Here is a 17,913-nt window from a genome sequence, read left to right as displayed (position 1 = left end):
TGCACAGACCTAGAGCACCCTCTGCTGGGCATGTGCTCACCGCACCCCGGGCCCTGATGAGGACAGTGCACAGGCCTAGAGCGCCCTCTGCTGGGCATTAGTGTTCACCGCAGCCCAGGTCCTGAGGAGCGCAACTTCTTGAAAAGATCCAGTGGCCTTTGCTTTCACAGCTATATGTTTATAGCACAAGTCATTAGCAGCATGTGTTTAATTACCCCATTAAGCTGCACACTACACTCCTTTTGAAAGAAATAACTTTATTTACTTATTGTGCCTCATTCACGAGAGTTATGGTTTGGATAAGAATTTCCTACACAGGCTCCTGTGTTGAATGCTTACTCTCCAGGCGTGGTACATTTTCAAGGGCTCTGGAAACTTAGGGAGATGGGGGCCTAGCTGAAATAGTTCATGGGCACTACTGGGCCTTGAACTCGGGGCTTAGGTGCAGTCCATCCCTGAGCTTTTTCACTCAAGCCACTTGAGCAATGGCTCCACTTCCAGCTTTTGTTTCAGTTGTCAATGGAAGGTAAGTCTCAAGGCTTTTTCTGCCCTATCTGGATTTGAACTCTCAAAGCCTCCTGAGTAGCTAGAATTTCAAGCATGAGCCACAGATGCCCTGCACAAGCCTCAGCTCTCAAAAGATTCTGCCCCACAACATTGCTAGACAAGGGACCAGGCCTCTGTCACAGGACCTTTGGAGACAAACCACATCCAAACCACACCAGTAACCATTCATGGTTATAACTTAAGATTTAAATTATTACAGTTATGTTTTTCCTCATTGTAGAATCTCCTAGAAGACTCAGCAGATCCAATGACAGGAAAAGAAATGAATTTGTCAGTCTCTGAAGGTTTAGAGTATATCCATTAACCTCTAATCTTCATGTAAACCAGAAGATATGCGGTTTCCTGCCTATAAAGAGAAATTTATCAGCATAGCAAAATTAAACATTTACAATGAAAGGCTATATGTATTTTTGGGTGGGTTGTGGGACTTGAACTATGGGCCTGGGCACTGTTCCAGCTCAAGGCGAGGGCTCTACCACTTGAGCCATAAAGCCACTTCTAGTTTTCTGTAGCCAGTTACTTGGAGATAAGAGTCGCAAACATTTTCCTGCCCAGGCTGGCTTTGAACTGCAATCCTCAGATCTCAGCCTCCTGAGTAGCTAGGATGACAGGAGTGAGCTACCAGTGCCTAGTTGAGGGGATATATTATTGATTCACAATAGGACCAAATTTCCAGGATAATGGAGCAAACCTTCATCTACCTAACCTGTCCGTCTCATCAAAGGGAAAGAAAATAGTGACTTGGGAAACTAACCTCTAAGTTCTTATTAGCTAACATACAAATCATGGACAGCATGGTGCTAACGGCTCAGGCCTGTGATCCTAGCTACTCAGGAGGCTGAGATCTGAGGGTCATGGTTCAAAGGCAGCCTGGACAGAAAAGTCTGTGAGACTCTTATCTCCAATAAACTACTCAGAAAAAGCTGGAAGTAGCACTGTGGTTCCAGTGGTAGAGCATTAATCTTGAATACAAAGAGGCTCAGGGATAGCACCCAGGCCCTGAGTTCAAACCCAGGACTAGAAGAAAGAAAGAAAGAAAGAAAGAAAGAAAGAAAGAAAGAAAGAAAGAAAGAAAGAAAGAAAGAAAGAAAGAAAGAAAGAAAGAAAGAAAGAAAGAAAGAAAGGAAGGAAGGAAGGAAGGAAGGAAGGAAGGAAGGAAGGAGGAAAGGACCAGGGACAGACATATTATGGGACTATAAGCCAACTCCAACCTTGTTTTTTGTAAATAAACTTAATTGGAACATGGCCACTTACATTCATTCATTCACGTGCTGTCTGTGGCACCCTGCATGTTGCAAGGGCAAAGCTGAGTAACAGCTACAAAGGCTATGCTCCAAAACCCTAAGTACTTTCTCTCTAACTTGTACAGAGAAAGTTTGCTAACCCCTATTCTAAATCACAGGGGAATGAATAACCAAAAATTGGCTAAGAACAGGCACCTAAGAGAAATGTTGAGAATAAAAGGAAAACATGAAAAGTAGGTAAAAGGAAGATATCAAACATAAACTCCACCTAATCCATTAATTATGAAATCAAGCCTACTGGTGTAGCTGAATATCACCTGGTACAAACACCATCACCCCCAATACCACCTCCACTATCTACACTGTCACCCCCATACCACCTCCAGTACCTACACTGTCACCCCCATACCACCTCCAGTACCTACACTGTCACCCCCATACCTCCTCCAGTACCTACACTGTCACCCCTATACCACCTCTAGTACTTACACTGTCACCCCATACCACCTCCAGTACCTACACTGTCACCCCCATACCACCTCCATTAGCTACACTGTTACCCCCATACCTCCTCCAGTACCTACACTGTCACCCCATACCTCCTCCAGTACCTACACTGTCACCCCATACCTCCTCCAGTACCTACAGTCACCCCCCTACCACCTCCAGTACCTACACTGTCACCCCCATACCACCTCCAGTACCTACACTGTCACCCCCATACCTCCTCCAGTACCTACACTGTCACCCCCATACCTCCTCCAGTACCTACACTGTCACCCCCATACCACCTCCAGTACCTACACTGTCACCCCCATACCTCCTCCAGTACCTACACTGTCACCCCCATACCACCTCCAGTACCTACAGTCACCCCCATACCTCCTCCAGTACCTACACTGTCGGTTCCATTTCCACCTCCAGTAATATAAAAATCTCTGCCTTAACTTTATCCAGCTTTTCTCTCTAGGTTAATTACTACGTCAGTAGCATGTCCTGATGCTTACTGAGAAAGAGAAGAGTGGTCCTGGCCCCTGGTCTTCTGGGCACCACTGGCTCACACTTGTAACCCTTGTTATTCAGGAGGCTTAGATCAGAGAATTTAGGTTCAAAGCCATCAGAGCAGAAAAGTCTTTGATACTCTTATCTCAAATTAACCACACAAAAGCAGGCAGTGGAGTTGTGGTCGTGTGGTAGAGCACTAGCCTTGAGTGAAAAAGCTCAATGCCTAGGCCTAGACTTCAAACCCAAGAACCAGCACCAAAAAAAAAAAAAAAAAAAAAAAAAAAAGAGCACATGGTCTGGTGTGAGGGGAAAAGTCGCAAAATCAAAAAACATTTTGAAGTGTAATAAAGGAGGCCTGCTCAAAAGGCAACGAAAGCAAATAAGATAGCCCTGCCTTTGGAGCTCCAGCGGTGCAATCGGTAGCGTGGTACTGATAAGATAGCCCCGCCAATCCGCTGGGGCCCATCAATAAAGGCTTTGCACAGTAGGAAAGACCGTGATTATAAAAACGCCGGGCGCTGGTGGCTCACGCCTGTAATCCTACCTACTCAGGAGGCCGAGATCTGAGGATCACGGTTCAAAGCCAGCCCGGGCAGGAGAGACTGTGAGACTCCTATCTCCAATAAACCACCAGAAAACCGGAAGTGGCGCTGTAGCTCAAGTGGTAGAGCGCTTGCCTTGAGCTGAAGAGCTGAGGGACAGCACCCAGGCCCAGAGTTCAAGCCCCACGACCGACAAAAAAAAAAACCACTAGGCACTTGCTCAGAAGATAAATTAGGGCAGGGTAATAGAGACCAGAAAATACAGGTACACAGTTACAGAAGATGATGGACATGGAATTGGGACTTATGCCAGTGCTTTACTGAAGTCTAAATTCTTTTTTTTTTTTTTTTTAATTTTGGGGTCCGGTCATAGGGCCTGAACTCTGGGCCTGGGCGCTGCCCTCAGCTCTTCAGCTCAAGGCTAGCGCTCTACCACTTGAGCCACAGCGCCACTTCCGGCTTTTTTCATTTTGCTTATGTGGTGCTGAGGGCCTCAGGCATGCAAGACAAGCGCTCTACCACTGAGCCACCTTCCGAGCCCTGAAGTCTAAATTCTGAGGGAAGTGTGGTGCCATTGATGACTGCTGAAAGATGAGGCTGAATGGTAGTCAGTGGGGACTCTCGGATAAAGACAATAGTTCATCCATGCAGAGTTCATAAAGCTCCAAGAACCCAGTGGACTCCATTCCCCCAAGTGCTTCTCTTACCAGCGGTAGTGATGATTTCCGTAGGTACACTGGACATCTTCCCAGGACACCTGGAAGAACACCACAGACATCAGCAGCTGGTTGGCAGCTGCTATTACGTGTTGACAGAACAGGGGACACTGTAATGTGCCCTGTTAGACTCCTGCAGAGAATGGAGAAGCCCACCCTGGCGACCACACAGCATCAAAGCATCTGGTGACACAGCGCTGTGCATCCTGAGGCCCTCTGTAATGTCCCCACTCACCTTGAAATGCTTACACCTATCCCAGAGTTTTACACCTTGCATATTTCTAACGTCTCACTTCACAGAAGTTTCCTACAAAGCATAAACCTTCAAGGTACAGGGCCAAGAGCACCAGAAACCTAACACTGACACAAACAGATGTTTAGAAAGCAATAAACCATGGCTGGGAAGGTGGCTCCGTGGTAGAGTGCTCGCCTAGCATGCATGAAACCCTGGGTTCCATTCCTCAGTACCACATACACAGAAAAAGCTGGAAGTAGCGCTGTGGCCGAAGGGGTAGAGCACTCACCTTGAACACAAAGAGGCTGGGAAACAGCACCCAGACCCTGAGTCTAAGCCCCAAGACAAGCAAAAAAAGAAATAAACAAAGCAATAAACCTAGAGAATGGCTTTGAACCACAAAACTCCCCAGCTCCTACACACAAACTACAAGACATAATGCGTCTTCAACTCTGAGCTGAGAATTTATTGAAGATGGCTAATTCAGAGAAGGAGGAAAGTTTAGATGATGGTTCTCACCCAACAAACATTGGAGTCATTGAAGCAGAGCCATTTTCCATCCGCTGGATTCCGGATGTAGGCACAATAATGACCGAAGTTTGCCATCCCCACGTGGGCTATCACAGCGAAGAGTTCATACTGTGCTTCACGCTGGAAGAGGACAAGGCTGTAAGTGACCCATCCCTCCTTTCCAAGCCCTGGTCTTTAATGAGGAAGCATATTTGCCAGGCACTTGTTTACTGCCTGCTCTAGGCCCGGCACTGGCACTTCAACACTTGATCTTAGCCAAAAGGCCGAGAAGCGATTCGGCACTGGCACTTCAAAGGCGCTCGAAGACCTTGACCTGCAGAATCTCACAGCTAGTTGAAGAGAAGCATCACAAACCAGGACTGTGATGTCTGTGTTATAGCAGACGCACGGACCAGTAAGTGGGGAATGTTCAATTTTTGCCAAGTGGGAACTCTGAGGAGATCGCTGTTAACCGTGCAGAAGGGTTTTTTAACATTGGCAGACAAGTTATCAGAAGGGAATTTGTTTTGGTTTGGTTTGGGGGGGGGAAGGGATTGTGAAGTTTTTGTTTCACCTTGGTTTCTTCTTTGTTTTTGTTGGTTTGTTTTGGAAGTTGCGGTTTGAACCCGGGGCCTCCTGCATGCTAGGCAGGAGCCTTACCATTGAATCACGCCCCAAGCTCTGTTTTGTGCTGTTTTTTCCTTCCCTAGGCAAACGTCTGGAACATGATTTCCCCCGCTTCAGGCTTCCTATGATTAATGGGCTGATAGACACATGCCACCATCTGAACAGAAGACATAGTCTGAAAGTCTTCAGTTTGAAGTTAATGAAACTGTGAGAAATATGAGGTGACATTCAAAAAGGTGAGGAGAAGAAATGGAACTAGAATATCCACAAAACGGTGAGAAAAGAACCCGAAAACAGACAGCGAAACGGTAGGACAGAAACCTTACAAAGACAGTAGGACACGAAGAGGAATGTTACAGACGCAAAGTCTCTACTACATGTGTCCATGATGTGTTCCACTCCCTCAAAATCTTAGAAAACTGTTTAAAAGAAAAGGGAACATTAGTAGTGAGAGTTTGGGCTGACTTTTATGTTAGTCAAGAGTATTTCTTTCTTTCAAAAAAAACCATAGCAGCAGAAACCCAACAGTGATTATTAGGGGTTGTAATGAAAGATGCTGATCAAAGCGCACAAACTTCCAGTTAGACGAGAGGAATAGGTTTCAGAACAATGTCATACAATATCGTAATTATAATGTGTTCCACACTGGAAAACGCTTTTAAAGAATTTTTACATATGCTCACTACAAAGACACAGGTGAAGTGATAAGTATGTTGTCTAGCTTGAGCTAATCTTTCCAAAATTTGAGGATGGGTGCGGTTGCACACCTATAATCCAGGTTCTCCAGAGGGGGAGATCAGAAAGGCTGTGGACAAAGTCAGCCTGGCCAGAAAGCTAGTGAGACTCCAATCTCAACAGACAAGCCAGACACAAGTGCACACCTGGAAGCCCGGCCATGGGAGAGGCAGAGGTAGAAGAGCAGTCTAAGGCCAGGCCTGGGCAAAAACAAGACACTGCCTGATAACAGAACTCAAGCAGAAAGGCCCAGCGGCTTGGCTCAGATGGTAAATGGCGACGTGCTTGCTACAGGCCCAGCGTGACACAGTAGTCAGTGCCAAGACCACAAGACACCATTCGTCCGGCATGCGTACGTCAGAGCACCACACTGAAATCCCTACACACAAATACTTTCCATTTGTCAACATTGGAAATAAGGCAGGTTTGTTCTGAATCTTTAAAGAAACTAACACTAGGAACAGCAAAGGCTTGTGGTGACATTGTTATAATGATAACCCCAGCACGGACCCCGGGGGACCACATGGTCATTAAAATCAATAATGCTTAGAAAAAAAACAAAACAAAAACAGTTTTTCTTTTATTTGTGAGACAGGGTCGTAACTACGTAGCTCACACTGGCCTTGAACCAATGACCCTCAGGTCTACGTCTCCCAGCCGCAAAGAAGATAGGCACGTGCCAACATACTGGCTGAAAATAAATAAATAAATTGAATCTAAAATGTTTTTAAGCCCTCTGCCTTGACTATGCCTTTGCCTCGGTGACTCGCAGCAACCTGAGGCCAGCCTGTCCTCGGTGCGGCCCCGCCTGGCCCCGCCTGGCCCGCAGAGGGCACACTTCCTCAGAGGCTGAGCTCACCGCGCCTGGCTCCCCTCCTGGGGGCGCTGCACACCCAGCACAGGGCTGCTCCGAGCCCTCACGCTATGGAGGTGAGCTGAAGACCAAATTGCTAACCCGGGCCTGGGGAGCCTGAACCAGGGGATTCACCAGTCGGTGCCATCTAGCAGTCGAGGGGTAAGAGCGCTGAACCTGATGAACACTGCGTCCGGTAGGATCAATCCAGAATACCTCACCTGCTCTGCGTCCTCAGTGAAGTCTTGATGCTCAGCCAGAAGAACCTGACTGAGATCCAAGCGCTGAGGGAAGTGCAGCGAGTGGCAGACTTTCTCCGTCTGTGAGTTCCGAATGGAGAATCGCATCAGGTGAAGGGTCAGGGTTTGGGGCAGATGCGTCATCCTCAAGACCTGCAAAAGCAAACCTCACTGTGAGACGGGGCCCCGAGGCGCTTGAGAAACGCCGGGCCTGGTGGCTCGTTCTCCTCCCCAGGGGGAGGGGTGCGGGGGACACACTGGGGAGCTGAAGGCTCCCATGGCAGAATCCGTTCCTCTCCCCGGAGATTCAGGTGACGCTTGGCCGGCACAGCACTATGGACCTCAGACAAAAGCCATGAGCTGCTCAGGGCTCTGCAGAGGCGCCTGGCCCTCAGAAACTAGGAGTCTGCTGTAGGGAGCATCTCTAAAACCGAAGAGGGAACCCCACCGCCCCCACCCAGCCCCACGCAGTCACCTGGCACTCCTGGTGGAAGACTGTGGTCAAGAAGCGACATCCACAGCCCCGTCTATGAGAAGCCCGAGGGTCCGAACTAGCCTCACCCACATCCCACCCCATCCGCCATCAGGAAGGGCCTGGAAGTGTCTGGAAAGCCCGCCCCGGAGACGCATCTGAACCTGAGGGTGGGTACCTGGCTTCCACGCGTCTTCGTCCCGCAGGCCTCGCAGAACCACTTGCTCTTGCTGGCTAACTCCCTGGGGTGGAAAAAACAGCGCAGGGCCTCCTCCTGCCAGTGGAGGCCACAGGGAAAGGCCGCGTCAGCAGACCCTTTCCATGGGCACGCGGCCACCCCACAGGTGCGGGCTGAGCTCCGCTGCCGGTCCCCCACTGTCCCCCAAGCACCCCACTACCAGCGCTACATCTGTCAGGATCTTCCACCCACTGGGGGAGAAAACACGAGGAGCCCTGGTTAATATGACAGTGTGAGAAAATTAGAAATAGGATAGAACTTCTGCTGCTGCTCAAAGAAATTGGCCACCTAGAGCCATGCACGTGAAACAGAGTTATTGTTAGTGTCCGCGGGTGGAAGGACACGGGGGAACTGGCATGGCGGGGCGACCCTTTCTCACCCAGTCTCTCACCAGTGTTTTCAGAGGCTTTGAGTCCACGTCATAGAGAGAGAGGGAGAGGGTCAGCATACTGCTGTTCCTACTGCTCTCTCTGGTACAGAGGAGGCAAACCAGGGACTCCTTCACCCGGATCGTGTACAGGGCCTGCAGCCTCTCTACCTGCAAGAAGGAGCCAAGGACGGGTGAGGCTATGTCCAGAGTTGGACCTGTTGGACTGACAAGCCCTGACGCTTCCGGCAGGTACCGGGAAGGACACCAGGAACCGTGGCAAGCGGTCTCCACGGATCCCTTACTACAAATGCACAATGGTGAGCGACCTCTACAGGTCCTGGGATTTCAGCTTCAGCTCTTACCAAGTCCACATCCTCTATTTGATCCTTAAGAAGGTTCCAGAATGTGAGGTAGAGCTGAGCAGCATCGTGCTGGACAAACACTGGTTAAAAAAAAAGTAACAGCACATCAGTGCGGTCGCCGGAGAAGTCCCATGTCCTCACGACCCCTAGCTACATGAACACTCACCACCTTGCCTTTGACTCTCTCTCCCAACTCCCAAAAAAGGTCAGGAGGTACCACATGTCAGGCGCTCAGGAAGTGAGAAGTATTCTTGGTGCTAGATTTGACAGCGCCTCTTAAACTTAAGCCTCGGGAAGGGAACGAGGCTCTGCTCTACGCGCTCTGAAGGGTATGGTACACCGGCAGCCTCAGTGGAGGGGAAAAGGCTTGCTACAGAAAAGCCAGAGCAGGAGCTGAACTCCCTGAGCGGCGCAGAGAGGCAGGCACATGCTGACGGGTCGGCCGGCGTCTGCCGGGCATGCCCCGCCTGGCCCCACTGGATTCCGTAGAACAGACCAGCTCCAGGGACTCTCCACAGCACAGGAGCGGCACCTCCTCACTCCATCCGCTGCTCTGTTCCCAGCTTGCACCTGGCCAAGCCAGAACTCTGAAGGGAGGCGCAGGCCACAAGACAGAGCACCAGACGGCATTCCTTCTCAGCAAAGATAGAAAAATGACTCTTTTTTGCTTTACTTTTTTTATATACTGGTCCTGGGGTTTGAACTCAGGGCTGGGCGCTGTCCCTGAGCTTTTTTTCCTCAAGGTTGGTGCTCTACCACTTGAGCTATGGCTGAACTTTCAGCTTCTCTTGTTTTTGGTTAATTGGAGATAACAGTCTGGTGGGCTTTCTTACCCAGGCTGGTTTCAAACTGTGATCCTCACATCTCGGCCTCCACAGTAGCTAGCGTGAGCCGCAGGTCCCTAGCCTTTTTTTTTTTTTTTTTTTAACGTTCTACCAGTTATCGCTTTTGTTACTTGCCATTTCTTTCTCTGTAGTTCTTCTTTTCACTTTCCCCGTCTTAGACTTACAGAGCATTGTACTCTAGGTTTATTCTACCTTCTTCCTTTCCTTCTTTTTTCATCCCCAGTTTTTCTGTCACCTTGCAATTCTTGATACCACCTTTCTCCACAATAACTGAGCTATATTCAAACACACCATTATTTTGTACACTTTCAACCCTAACCTTCCCAATTTTTAACCTTTGATTTTTAACTCATACACAAATTTTACTCTTCTAGTCTCCTATTGTGCCATATAAGAACACTAGTTCTTATGAGCCCATTGGACTTACTGTAAATATTTGGTTTGGTTAGGTACTGATTCAATGAGATTGTTAGTACTGAGTTATATCCCCAGGCGGGTGGTGAAAAAATGGATTATCAACCCAGCTAATACCCATTTCTGTCAGAATACAGACAACATTTCAATGTATGTTTTTCAGACAACTAAAACCCCAAACTATAAATTGGGTTTAAATGAGCAAATCTTTTTTTTTTTTTCCTGCCTGTCCTGGGGCTTGAACTTAGGGCCTGGGCGCTGTCCTTCAGCCTTTGTGCTCAAGGCTAGCACTCTACCACTTGAGCTACAGCGCCACTTCCCAGCTTTTTCTGAGTAGTTTATGGGAGATAAGAGTCTCACAGACTTTTCTGGCTGGGGTGGCTTTGATCAGTGATCCTCTGATCTCAGCCTCCTGAGTAGCTAGGATGACAGGCGGGAGCCACCAGCGCCCGGCTGAGCAAATCTTAGCATAGGAGCACATAGGTATGAAAAGAAAAAGAAATATGACATCTCAAAAAAGTCAGCAATCACACAGGGTGAAAATGACCACTAGGTCGAGGATGACAGAATGAGCAATGAGAACTGACCATTCTCGGTGAAGTCAGGGAACACTGACCACTTGAACCTCCTCTCCCGTCCCTCTCCCCTCCCCTCTCCCCTCCCCTCTCCTCTCCTTCTCCCCTTCCCTCCCCTCTCCCTCCCCCAGTTCTCTCTGGCTAAGGCCCACTGTAGACAAGGGCAGGAGCCACGGCTGAGCGGGGCATCTTACGTGGCACGTTGTGCTTCTGGAGGCAGCAGGCCAGCTCCGTGGGCCGCACCGCCTTCTGCCGGCTGTCCTGCATCTTCTCCAGCAGTAAAAGCAGCTGGAACGGGACACTTCTCTTTTGCTCTTCTGCTTCCTTTGGCACTGATATTCTGTCAAGAGAGAACAGTCCCAGGAACCTCTTCACCTGCACCATTTTCCATGTGCATTGCATCACTTGGAGAAATCTCCAGCTCCAGGCCACTCCCTTCCCGTGAATTAGACCAGAGCTCAATGGGCAGCCACATGAGGGCTGGCACAGAACCCTCCAACCCCCCACCCCCAAATTCACACTACAGTGAAGATAAAGTGTGCTCAGGTGTAAAACAGGGACAGACCGAGTGAGCAGGAGGGGGCCAGGGCAGGTGGAGGGAGGGCGAGCATGAAAAGTAGCTCGTGTGCATGTAGGAAAAGAGAATAAGGAAGACTATCACAATCGTTTAAAATGAGGCAGGGCATAAGAAAGAAGGAATAAAAGGGATAAATTTGATCAACGTATAATATGTACGGAAATATAATGAAAGCTGTTTGTACAATTAACAAACACTAATAAAAAGGTTAAAATGAGCAGAAAATAAATCAGGTCATTAAAGTATACATAAATTTGTGTTTTGAATATCCAGTTATTCACAGTGACTTGGACTTTTGAAAGCCTTCTCTCAAAAAAGGTTAAAAAATATTTTTCACAAGATTCTGGACCCATATGTACAGCAAGCAGCAAAAGGTCCAGCCGAAGCACTTCAGACTGACAAAGCAAAGTCTGGGTTAGGTCCTGGAAAGAAAGGCCAACCGAAAAAAATACCATTGTGCCTGGGCAGTGGTTCACTTCATTGTGGACATCTCTAACTTCTTCAGCAAGTGGAGAAAAGGAGGTAGCTTAGGGCAAAAACAATAATGAATGCTGAAGTGTGTCTGTGCGTAAACATACTGGTCCGAGTGACTTTCTCCAGTATTGCTCTAGTTCCAACTCCCTTTTATTCAAACCAGTGCTGAAAATTCTATCTGAACGTTCAAATCACCCACGAAGTGTTTCTAAAGTACCAGTCACTGGGCATAGGAGGTGTTTGCCTTAGCAGACAGAAGCAGAAGGAATGGAAGGAGAGAGGGAAGGGGAAGGAAAAGAAAGGAAGGAAGAAATGCCCTGACCCAACCACAAGCCAACTAAGCACAAATAACTGAAGATGGGACCAAGCATGGGTATAGTTCTTAAAGATTCTTGCCAGGTGGCTTACATCCTAGCTACTCAAGAAGCTGAGGCCGGAGAATCATGATTCAAAGCCAGCCCCAGGCAGGAAAGTCAGTAAGACTCTCATCTCCAATTAACTACCAAAAAAGCTGCAAGTGGAGCTGTGGCTCAAATAGTAGATCATGAGCCTTGAGCAAAAAACTCAAGGACAGCACCCAGGCTCTGGGTTCGAGCCCCCGGACACACACAGACACACAGACAGACAGACAGACAAACACCCACGCGCGCACGTGCGCGCGCGCGCACACACACACACACACACACACTCTTAAGAGATTCTAATTTGTAGCCCAGAATACACAGGAAAATATTTCCCCCTTCTGGCAATTTATGATAGAAGGCTTCTGAAAGTCCAAGTCACTACAAAAAAATAAAATAAGACACAGTGGCATCACCTGAGTAAGTCTTACCTCTTCAATATCTTCGTGAACTCCACGTTCATAATGAATACCTGAATCAGGGCGTTAAGACAGCAGGTCTGTCCAATGTTGTGTAAACCAACTGGGCCTAAAAAGAAAAGAGGAAAAATGCTAAGGGAAATACATAATATTCAATAAAAATCAGATGTTTTTCTTGAATCTACTAAGGCCATGAAATGTGATATTCTCTCTGAATTCACTAGGGAACTTTTAACTAATTAGGAGATAAGATATCAAGCATGAAACTTTAGAATGCTAAATGATAAGGTTAAGTTTGAACAGCCTATTAGGGGAAAAAAAGACATGTCACAAAACAAGAGTATCATTCACTGCAAAATTAGTAGTATAAAGCACTTATTAGAAGAAAACATTAAAAAGCAGCCATTACTGAAAGCTTATCTGAGGGGGACTGTGGGTCTTCTCACTCTGCATCCCAACTGCTCTGCACAACTGAGCAAAAATGGGTGTCCAGAGGGCTCTGGGACAGGAGAAGGGTCAGCCAGTCTGTGTCACCCTCCAGGGGAGGAGTCCCGAGCCAGGTCCCCACCACAGATGGGGAGGGAAAAAAATGACAGCCCGGAGGAAGGGTCACCTGCTCCAACATCTCTAATCACCAGAGACAAAAGCCAGAACAACTGTAGGGAATATTCGCAAACCTGACACACTGGCAGCCAATCTCCCAGCTCACAAGATGAGCCATTGGAAAGGGGGGATGCTAATAAAGCAGGGCGAAGTACATGCCCCAGATGCCTGCTCCCAAATCAGCAGGGCACCTTGCCTCCAGAGGGACTTGCACAGAGGTGACAGGGAAGACTGAAACCAAGGAGGACCGCCAGCTACTATCTGCCCGCAAACATTTAAAGCAATGTCACAGTCCGTCCAACACCCTCTGCTAGGAACTGTTAACTCCATTTTAGACGCAGACACTGAAGCACAGGAGACCAGGACCTACTAATATAATCACAGCTCTGAGGCTGCAGAGTACCGTGAGTAATTGCTAAGTGTTGCTGCACACTGAGAACGAGGGAAGCGAGGCTCTCCTGACCGTGAGGGTGGTCCCAGGCACTAAGATGCTCTCTTAGCTGCACCCTCTTCTTCCTCTTCATCTTGCTGTCTTCTCTCGTCTCATCGAGTTCTCCTGGGCAATGCTGAGACGCAGCCAGGATGGACTGGTAATTTTCCCTCAGGAACGCAAACACCTTGCCCATGAGTAATCACTCTAAAATCCCCAGGCCAAGGGTGCCTGGCTGGTGCTCAAGACTCCACAATTCTACTGCCAGGAAGCGTTTCCATGAGCCGGGGCAGAAGAACCTCTGTGAAAACATATAAGAGAGAGGTAAGGACACGAGAGAGCAAAGCCAAGTTCTTGCATTCGGTTCTGAGTCAGCTCTAAGAGGGGTTAATTCTGTGAGGAGTTGGAGCATAAATCTCCAAATTTGGGCCAGGCACCCGTGGCTCACACCTGTCATCCCAGCTACTCAGGAGGCTGAGATCTGAGGATCTCAGTTCAAAGCCAGCCCAGGAAGGAAAGTCCCCGAGACTCCTATCTCCAATAAACCACCAGAAAACTGGAAGTGGTGCTGTGGCTCAAGCTCTCAAGAGAGCTTGCCTTGAGCTGAAGAGCTGAAAGTCACACAACATCCAAATGCATGCTACAGGTAGCAAGAAGACTTTCAGCTGAAGCATAAAAGCCTTACATGTGGCTCTGAAACCGTCACTCAGCAAAGACACAGATCAAGACAATGTAGCTCAGATATACAATGAAATAAATCATTAAATGATTACAATACTGAATTACCATTTGTGGCAATGTAGGTGACTCTAGGTGACATTATACTATGTGAAATAAGTCAGGCACAAAAAGACAAATACTGAAAGTATTATTTATATGTAGATGCAGGGGAAAAAACAGCGATATCTCAGGAGACTAGAACAGAGGTTCCCAGACATTGGATGGGGGGGGGGGTAAGGAGAGATGATTAGTTAGCAAAAGGCACTCGTAGGTACAGAGCTTCTAACGTTCCATATCACCATAAGTGGTCTACTTCAAAGTAGCGAAGTAGCGAAGTGAGGATTTTGAATGTTTCCAGGGCCCTGAAACCATGTGAGGCGGGACAAGGCCAGTTACCTTCACTTGACACCCACACTGTACACAATTATTGAGATCTTAGAGTCCACAGAACAACTTTGTGTGCAAATCAAAACTTTCAAAAATCGATTTTAAAGGCAGCTGTCAACCACTGATCCTCTTACAAGGCTCAAGCTTGGGGGACTTAGCTAGTGGACAATTCAGCTGAAGATTCCCTCAGCAGAAGCAAGGGTACGGTGTGGACATGTGGCTGCCAGGTCTCAGGAGAAACAGGAAAGGCCAGGCAGGTGGCAAAGGACAGCCAGGAAGGCAGGGGACCAAAGGCAGAAGGGAAGCGAAACTGAGCTGTCTGTGAGGGGAGGGGAGCAGGCCAGAGGGCGTGGCCGAGTGATGAGACACAGACACACACACAGACACAGACATGGACACACAGACACACACACATAGACACAGACATGAACACACAGACACACACGCACACACAGACACACACACACATACACACACACACAGACATGGACACACAGAAACAGACACACATGGACACACACAGACACACACGGACACGCGCACACACACACGCACACACAGACACAGACATGGACACACAGACACACACACAGACACAGACATGGACACACAGACACACACACAGACATAGACATGGACACAGACACAGACACACACGCACACACAGACACACACGCACATACACACACACAGACATGGACACACAGAAACAGACACACACGGACACACACAGACACACACGGACACGCACACACACACGCACACACAGACACAGACATGGACACACAGACACACACACAGACACAGACATGGACACACAGACACACACACAGACATAGACATGGACACACAGACACAGACACACACGCACACACAGACACACACATGGACGCACACACACGGACACACACACATACACAGAGACACACACATAGACACACATGGACACATGGACACACATAGACACATACACAGACACACGGACACACACACACACCAGAGGAGAGGTTGGCTGAAGGCCCACCCTCACGCCAGCTCCAAACATAACCCCAAAGTACTGAACAAAGTCACCCCACCCTTCCTGAAATCGGCACCCTTAAAGTAAGGGGCAGATGCCCACGGCCGGCGAGCCAGTGGGGTCCTCGGGGAACACGGGCTGTCCCAAAGGGGGGGACCCCAACTCCCCAGCCTGGAGGAGGTCAAGGTTCAATGCCGAGAGGACAAATCACAACGGCGGCCAAGCAACCCAAGCCGGCTCCGTCCTCCAAACTCAGAGCAGTGGGACCACGCTAGGACTGGATTCTCTCTCGGCTGAACCTTATCTGAGACCCACTCCAGCATCCACAAACCCTTCTGCCTCAGTCTCCCCTCTTGCCCCAGTCTCCCTCCTCCCGCCTCGGTCTCCCCCCTCCCGCCTCGGTCTCCCCCCTCCTGCCTCAGTCTCCTCCCGCCTCAGTCTCCTCCTGCCTCAGTCTCCCTCCTCCCGCCTCAGTCTCCTCCTGCCTCAGTCTCCTCCTGCCTCAGTCTCCTCCTGCCTCAGTCTCTTCCTGCCTCAGTCTCCTCCTGACTCAGTCTCCCTCCTCCCGCCTCGATCTCCTCCCGCCTCGGTCTCCCTCCTCCTGCCTCAGTCTCCCTCCTCCTGCCTCAGTCTCCTCCTGCCTCAATCTCCTCCTGCCTCAGTCTCCTCCCGCCTCGGTCTCCCTCCTCCCGCCTCAGTCTCCTCCTGACTCAGTCTCCCTCCTCCCGCCTCGGTCTCCTCCCGCCTCGGTCTCCCTCCTCCTGCCTCAGTCTCCTCCTGCCTCAGTCTCCTCCTGCCTCAGTCTCCCTCCTCCTGCCTCAGTCTCCCTCCTCCTGCCTCAGTCTCCTCCCGCCTCGGTCTCCCTCCTCCTGCCTCAGTCTCCCTCCTCCTGCCTCAGTCTCCTCCTGCCTCAATCTCCTCCTGCCTCAGTCTCCTCCTGCCTCAGTCTCCCTCCTCCTGCCTCAGTCTCCTCCTGCCTCAATCTCCTCCTGCCTCAGTCTCCCTCCTCCCACCTCGGTCTCCCTCCTCTCGCCTCGGTCTCCTCCTGCCTCAGTCTCCCTCCTCCCACCTCGGTCTCCTCCTGCCTCAATCTCCTCCCGCCTCAGTCTCCCTCCTCCTGCCTCGGTCTCCTCCTGACTTAGTCTCCTTCCTCCCGCCTCAGTCTCCCTCCTCCCGCCTCGGTCTCCCTCCTCCCGCCTCAGTCTCCTCCTGACTCAGTCCCCCTCCTCCCGCCTCAGTCTCCCTCCTCCCGCCTCAGTCTCCTCCTGACTCAGTCTCCTCCTGCCTCGGTCTCCTCCTGCCTCAGTCTCTTCCCGCCTCAGTCTCCCTCCTCCTGCCTCAGTCTCCCTCCTCCTGCCTCAGTCTCCTCCTGCCTCAATCTCCTCCCGCCTCAGTCTCCCTCCTCCCGCCTCGGTCTGCCTCCTCTCGCCTTGGTCTCCTCCCGCCTCAGTCTCCCTCCTCCCGCCTCGGTCTCCCTCCTCCTGCCTCAGTCTCCTCCTGCCTCAGTCTCCTCCTGCCTCAGTCTCCCTCCTCCCGCCTCAGTCTCCCTCCTCCCGCCTCGGTCTCCCTCCTCCTGCCTCGGTCTCCTCCTGACTCAGTCTCCTCCTGCCTCAGTCTCCTCCTGCCTCAGTCTCCCTCCTCCCGCCTCGGTCTCCCTCCTCCCGCCTCGGTCTCCCTCCTCCTGCCTCAGTCTCCTCCTGCCTCAGTCTCCTCCTGCCTCAGTCTCCCTCCTCCCGCCTCAGTCTCCCTCCTCCCGCCTCGGTCTCCCTCCTCCTGCCTCAGTCTCCTCCTGCCTCAGTCTCCCTCCTCCTGCCTCAGTCTCCTCCTGCCTCAGTCTCCCTCCTCCTGCCTCAGTCTCCCTCCTCCCGCCTCAGTCTCCCTCCTCCCGCCTCGGTCTCCCTCCTCCTGCCTCGGTCTCCTCCTGACTCAGTCTCCTCCTGCCTCAGTCTCCTCCTGCCTCAGTCTCCCTCCTCCCGCCTCGGTCTCCCCCGCCCCGCTCCGGGCCCCCCGCACCCCGGCCCCGCACCCGGGACCGCGCTGCGCTCCCCTACCCGAGAGCTCGGCTCTGGGGAAGGCCGCTCGGACGCGGGCCGGCCGGCTCCAGCGCCCCGGCCCCGGGTTGGAGCCCGCCCCGCCGGGTGGGGACCCGGCCCCGCCGCCCGCCGCACACTCGCCTGAGCCCGCGCCGAGCCCGCGCCGGTCTGCGGAGGGCGCGCGTCCCGGGGGCGCTCCGCGGCGACCAGGCCCCGCCCGGCCCCGCCCCCGCCCCGCCTCTGACACGCCCACCGCGGCTCAGGCCCCGCCCCGGCCCCGCCCGCCCCGGCCCCGGCCCCGC

At 50.9% G+C, this 17,913-nt stretch overlaps 1 protein-coding gene across 5 annotated transcripts; it reads right to left on the bottom strand.

The window, feature by feature from the left end:
* Positions 1-246: 246 nt before the first annotated feature.
* Positions 247-17,829, bottom strand: LOC138817901 (ubl carboxyl-terminal hydrolase 18-like). 5 transcript variants are annotated; one of them, XM_070008665.1, is made up of 11 exons: positions 17,753-17,829; positions 13,427-13,754; positions 12,433-12,529; positions 10,744-10,889; positions 8,716-8,795; positions 8,363-8,521; positions 7,924-8,019; positions 7,256-7,426; positions 4,829-4,960; positions 4,066-4,115; positions 247-913 (listed from the first exon to the last, which is right to left on the bottom strand). In XM_070008665.1, exons 2-11 carry the CDS (start codon positions 13,647-13,649, stop codon positions 868-870), a joined length of 1,200 nt encoding a protein of 399 aa, XP_069864766.1. In that variant the 5' UTR covers positions 13,650-13,754; positions 17,753-17,829; the 3' UTR covers positions 247-867. The 5 variants fall into 5 exon arrangements, with proteins under 5 accessions (XP_069864766.1, XP_069864768.1, XP_069864770.1 ...); XM_070008667.1 differs by having other exon boundaries at positions 8,375-8,521; XM_070008669.1 differs by having other exon boundaries at positions 13,487-13,754.
* Between the last annotated feature and the right edge of the window lie 84 nt (positions 17,830-17,913).

The sequence above is a fragment of the Dipodomys merriami genome, unplaced genomic scaffold (assembly GCF_024711535.1).
Source record: "Dipodomys merriami isolate MVZ:Mamm:240054 unplaced genomic scaffold, mDipMer1.0.p SCAF_703, whole genome shotgun sequence".
NCBI lineage: Eukaryota > Metazoa > Chordata > Mammalia > Rodentia > Heteromyidae > Dipodomys > Dipodomys merriami.
The sequence above is the reverse complement of the archived record's forward strand: the minus strand, read 5'-3'. Positions and strand labels throughout refer to the sequence as shown.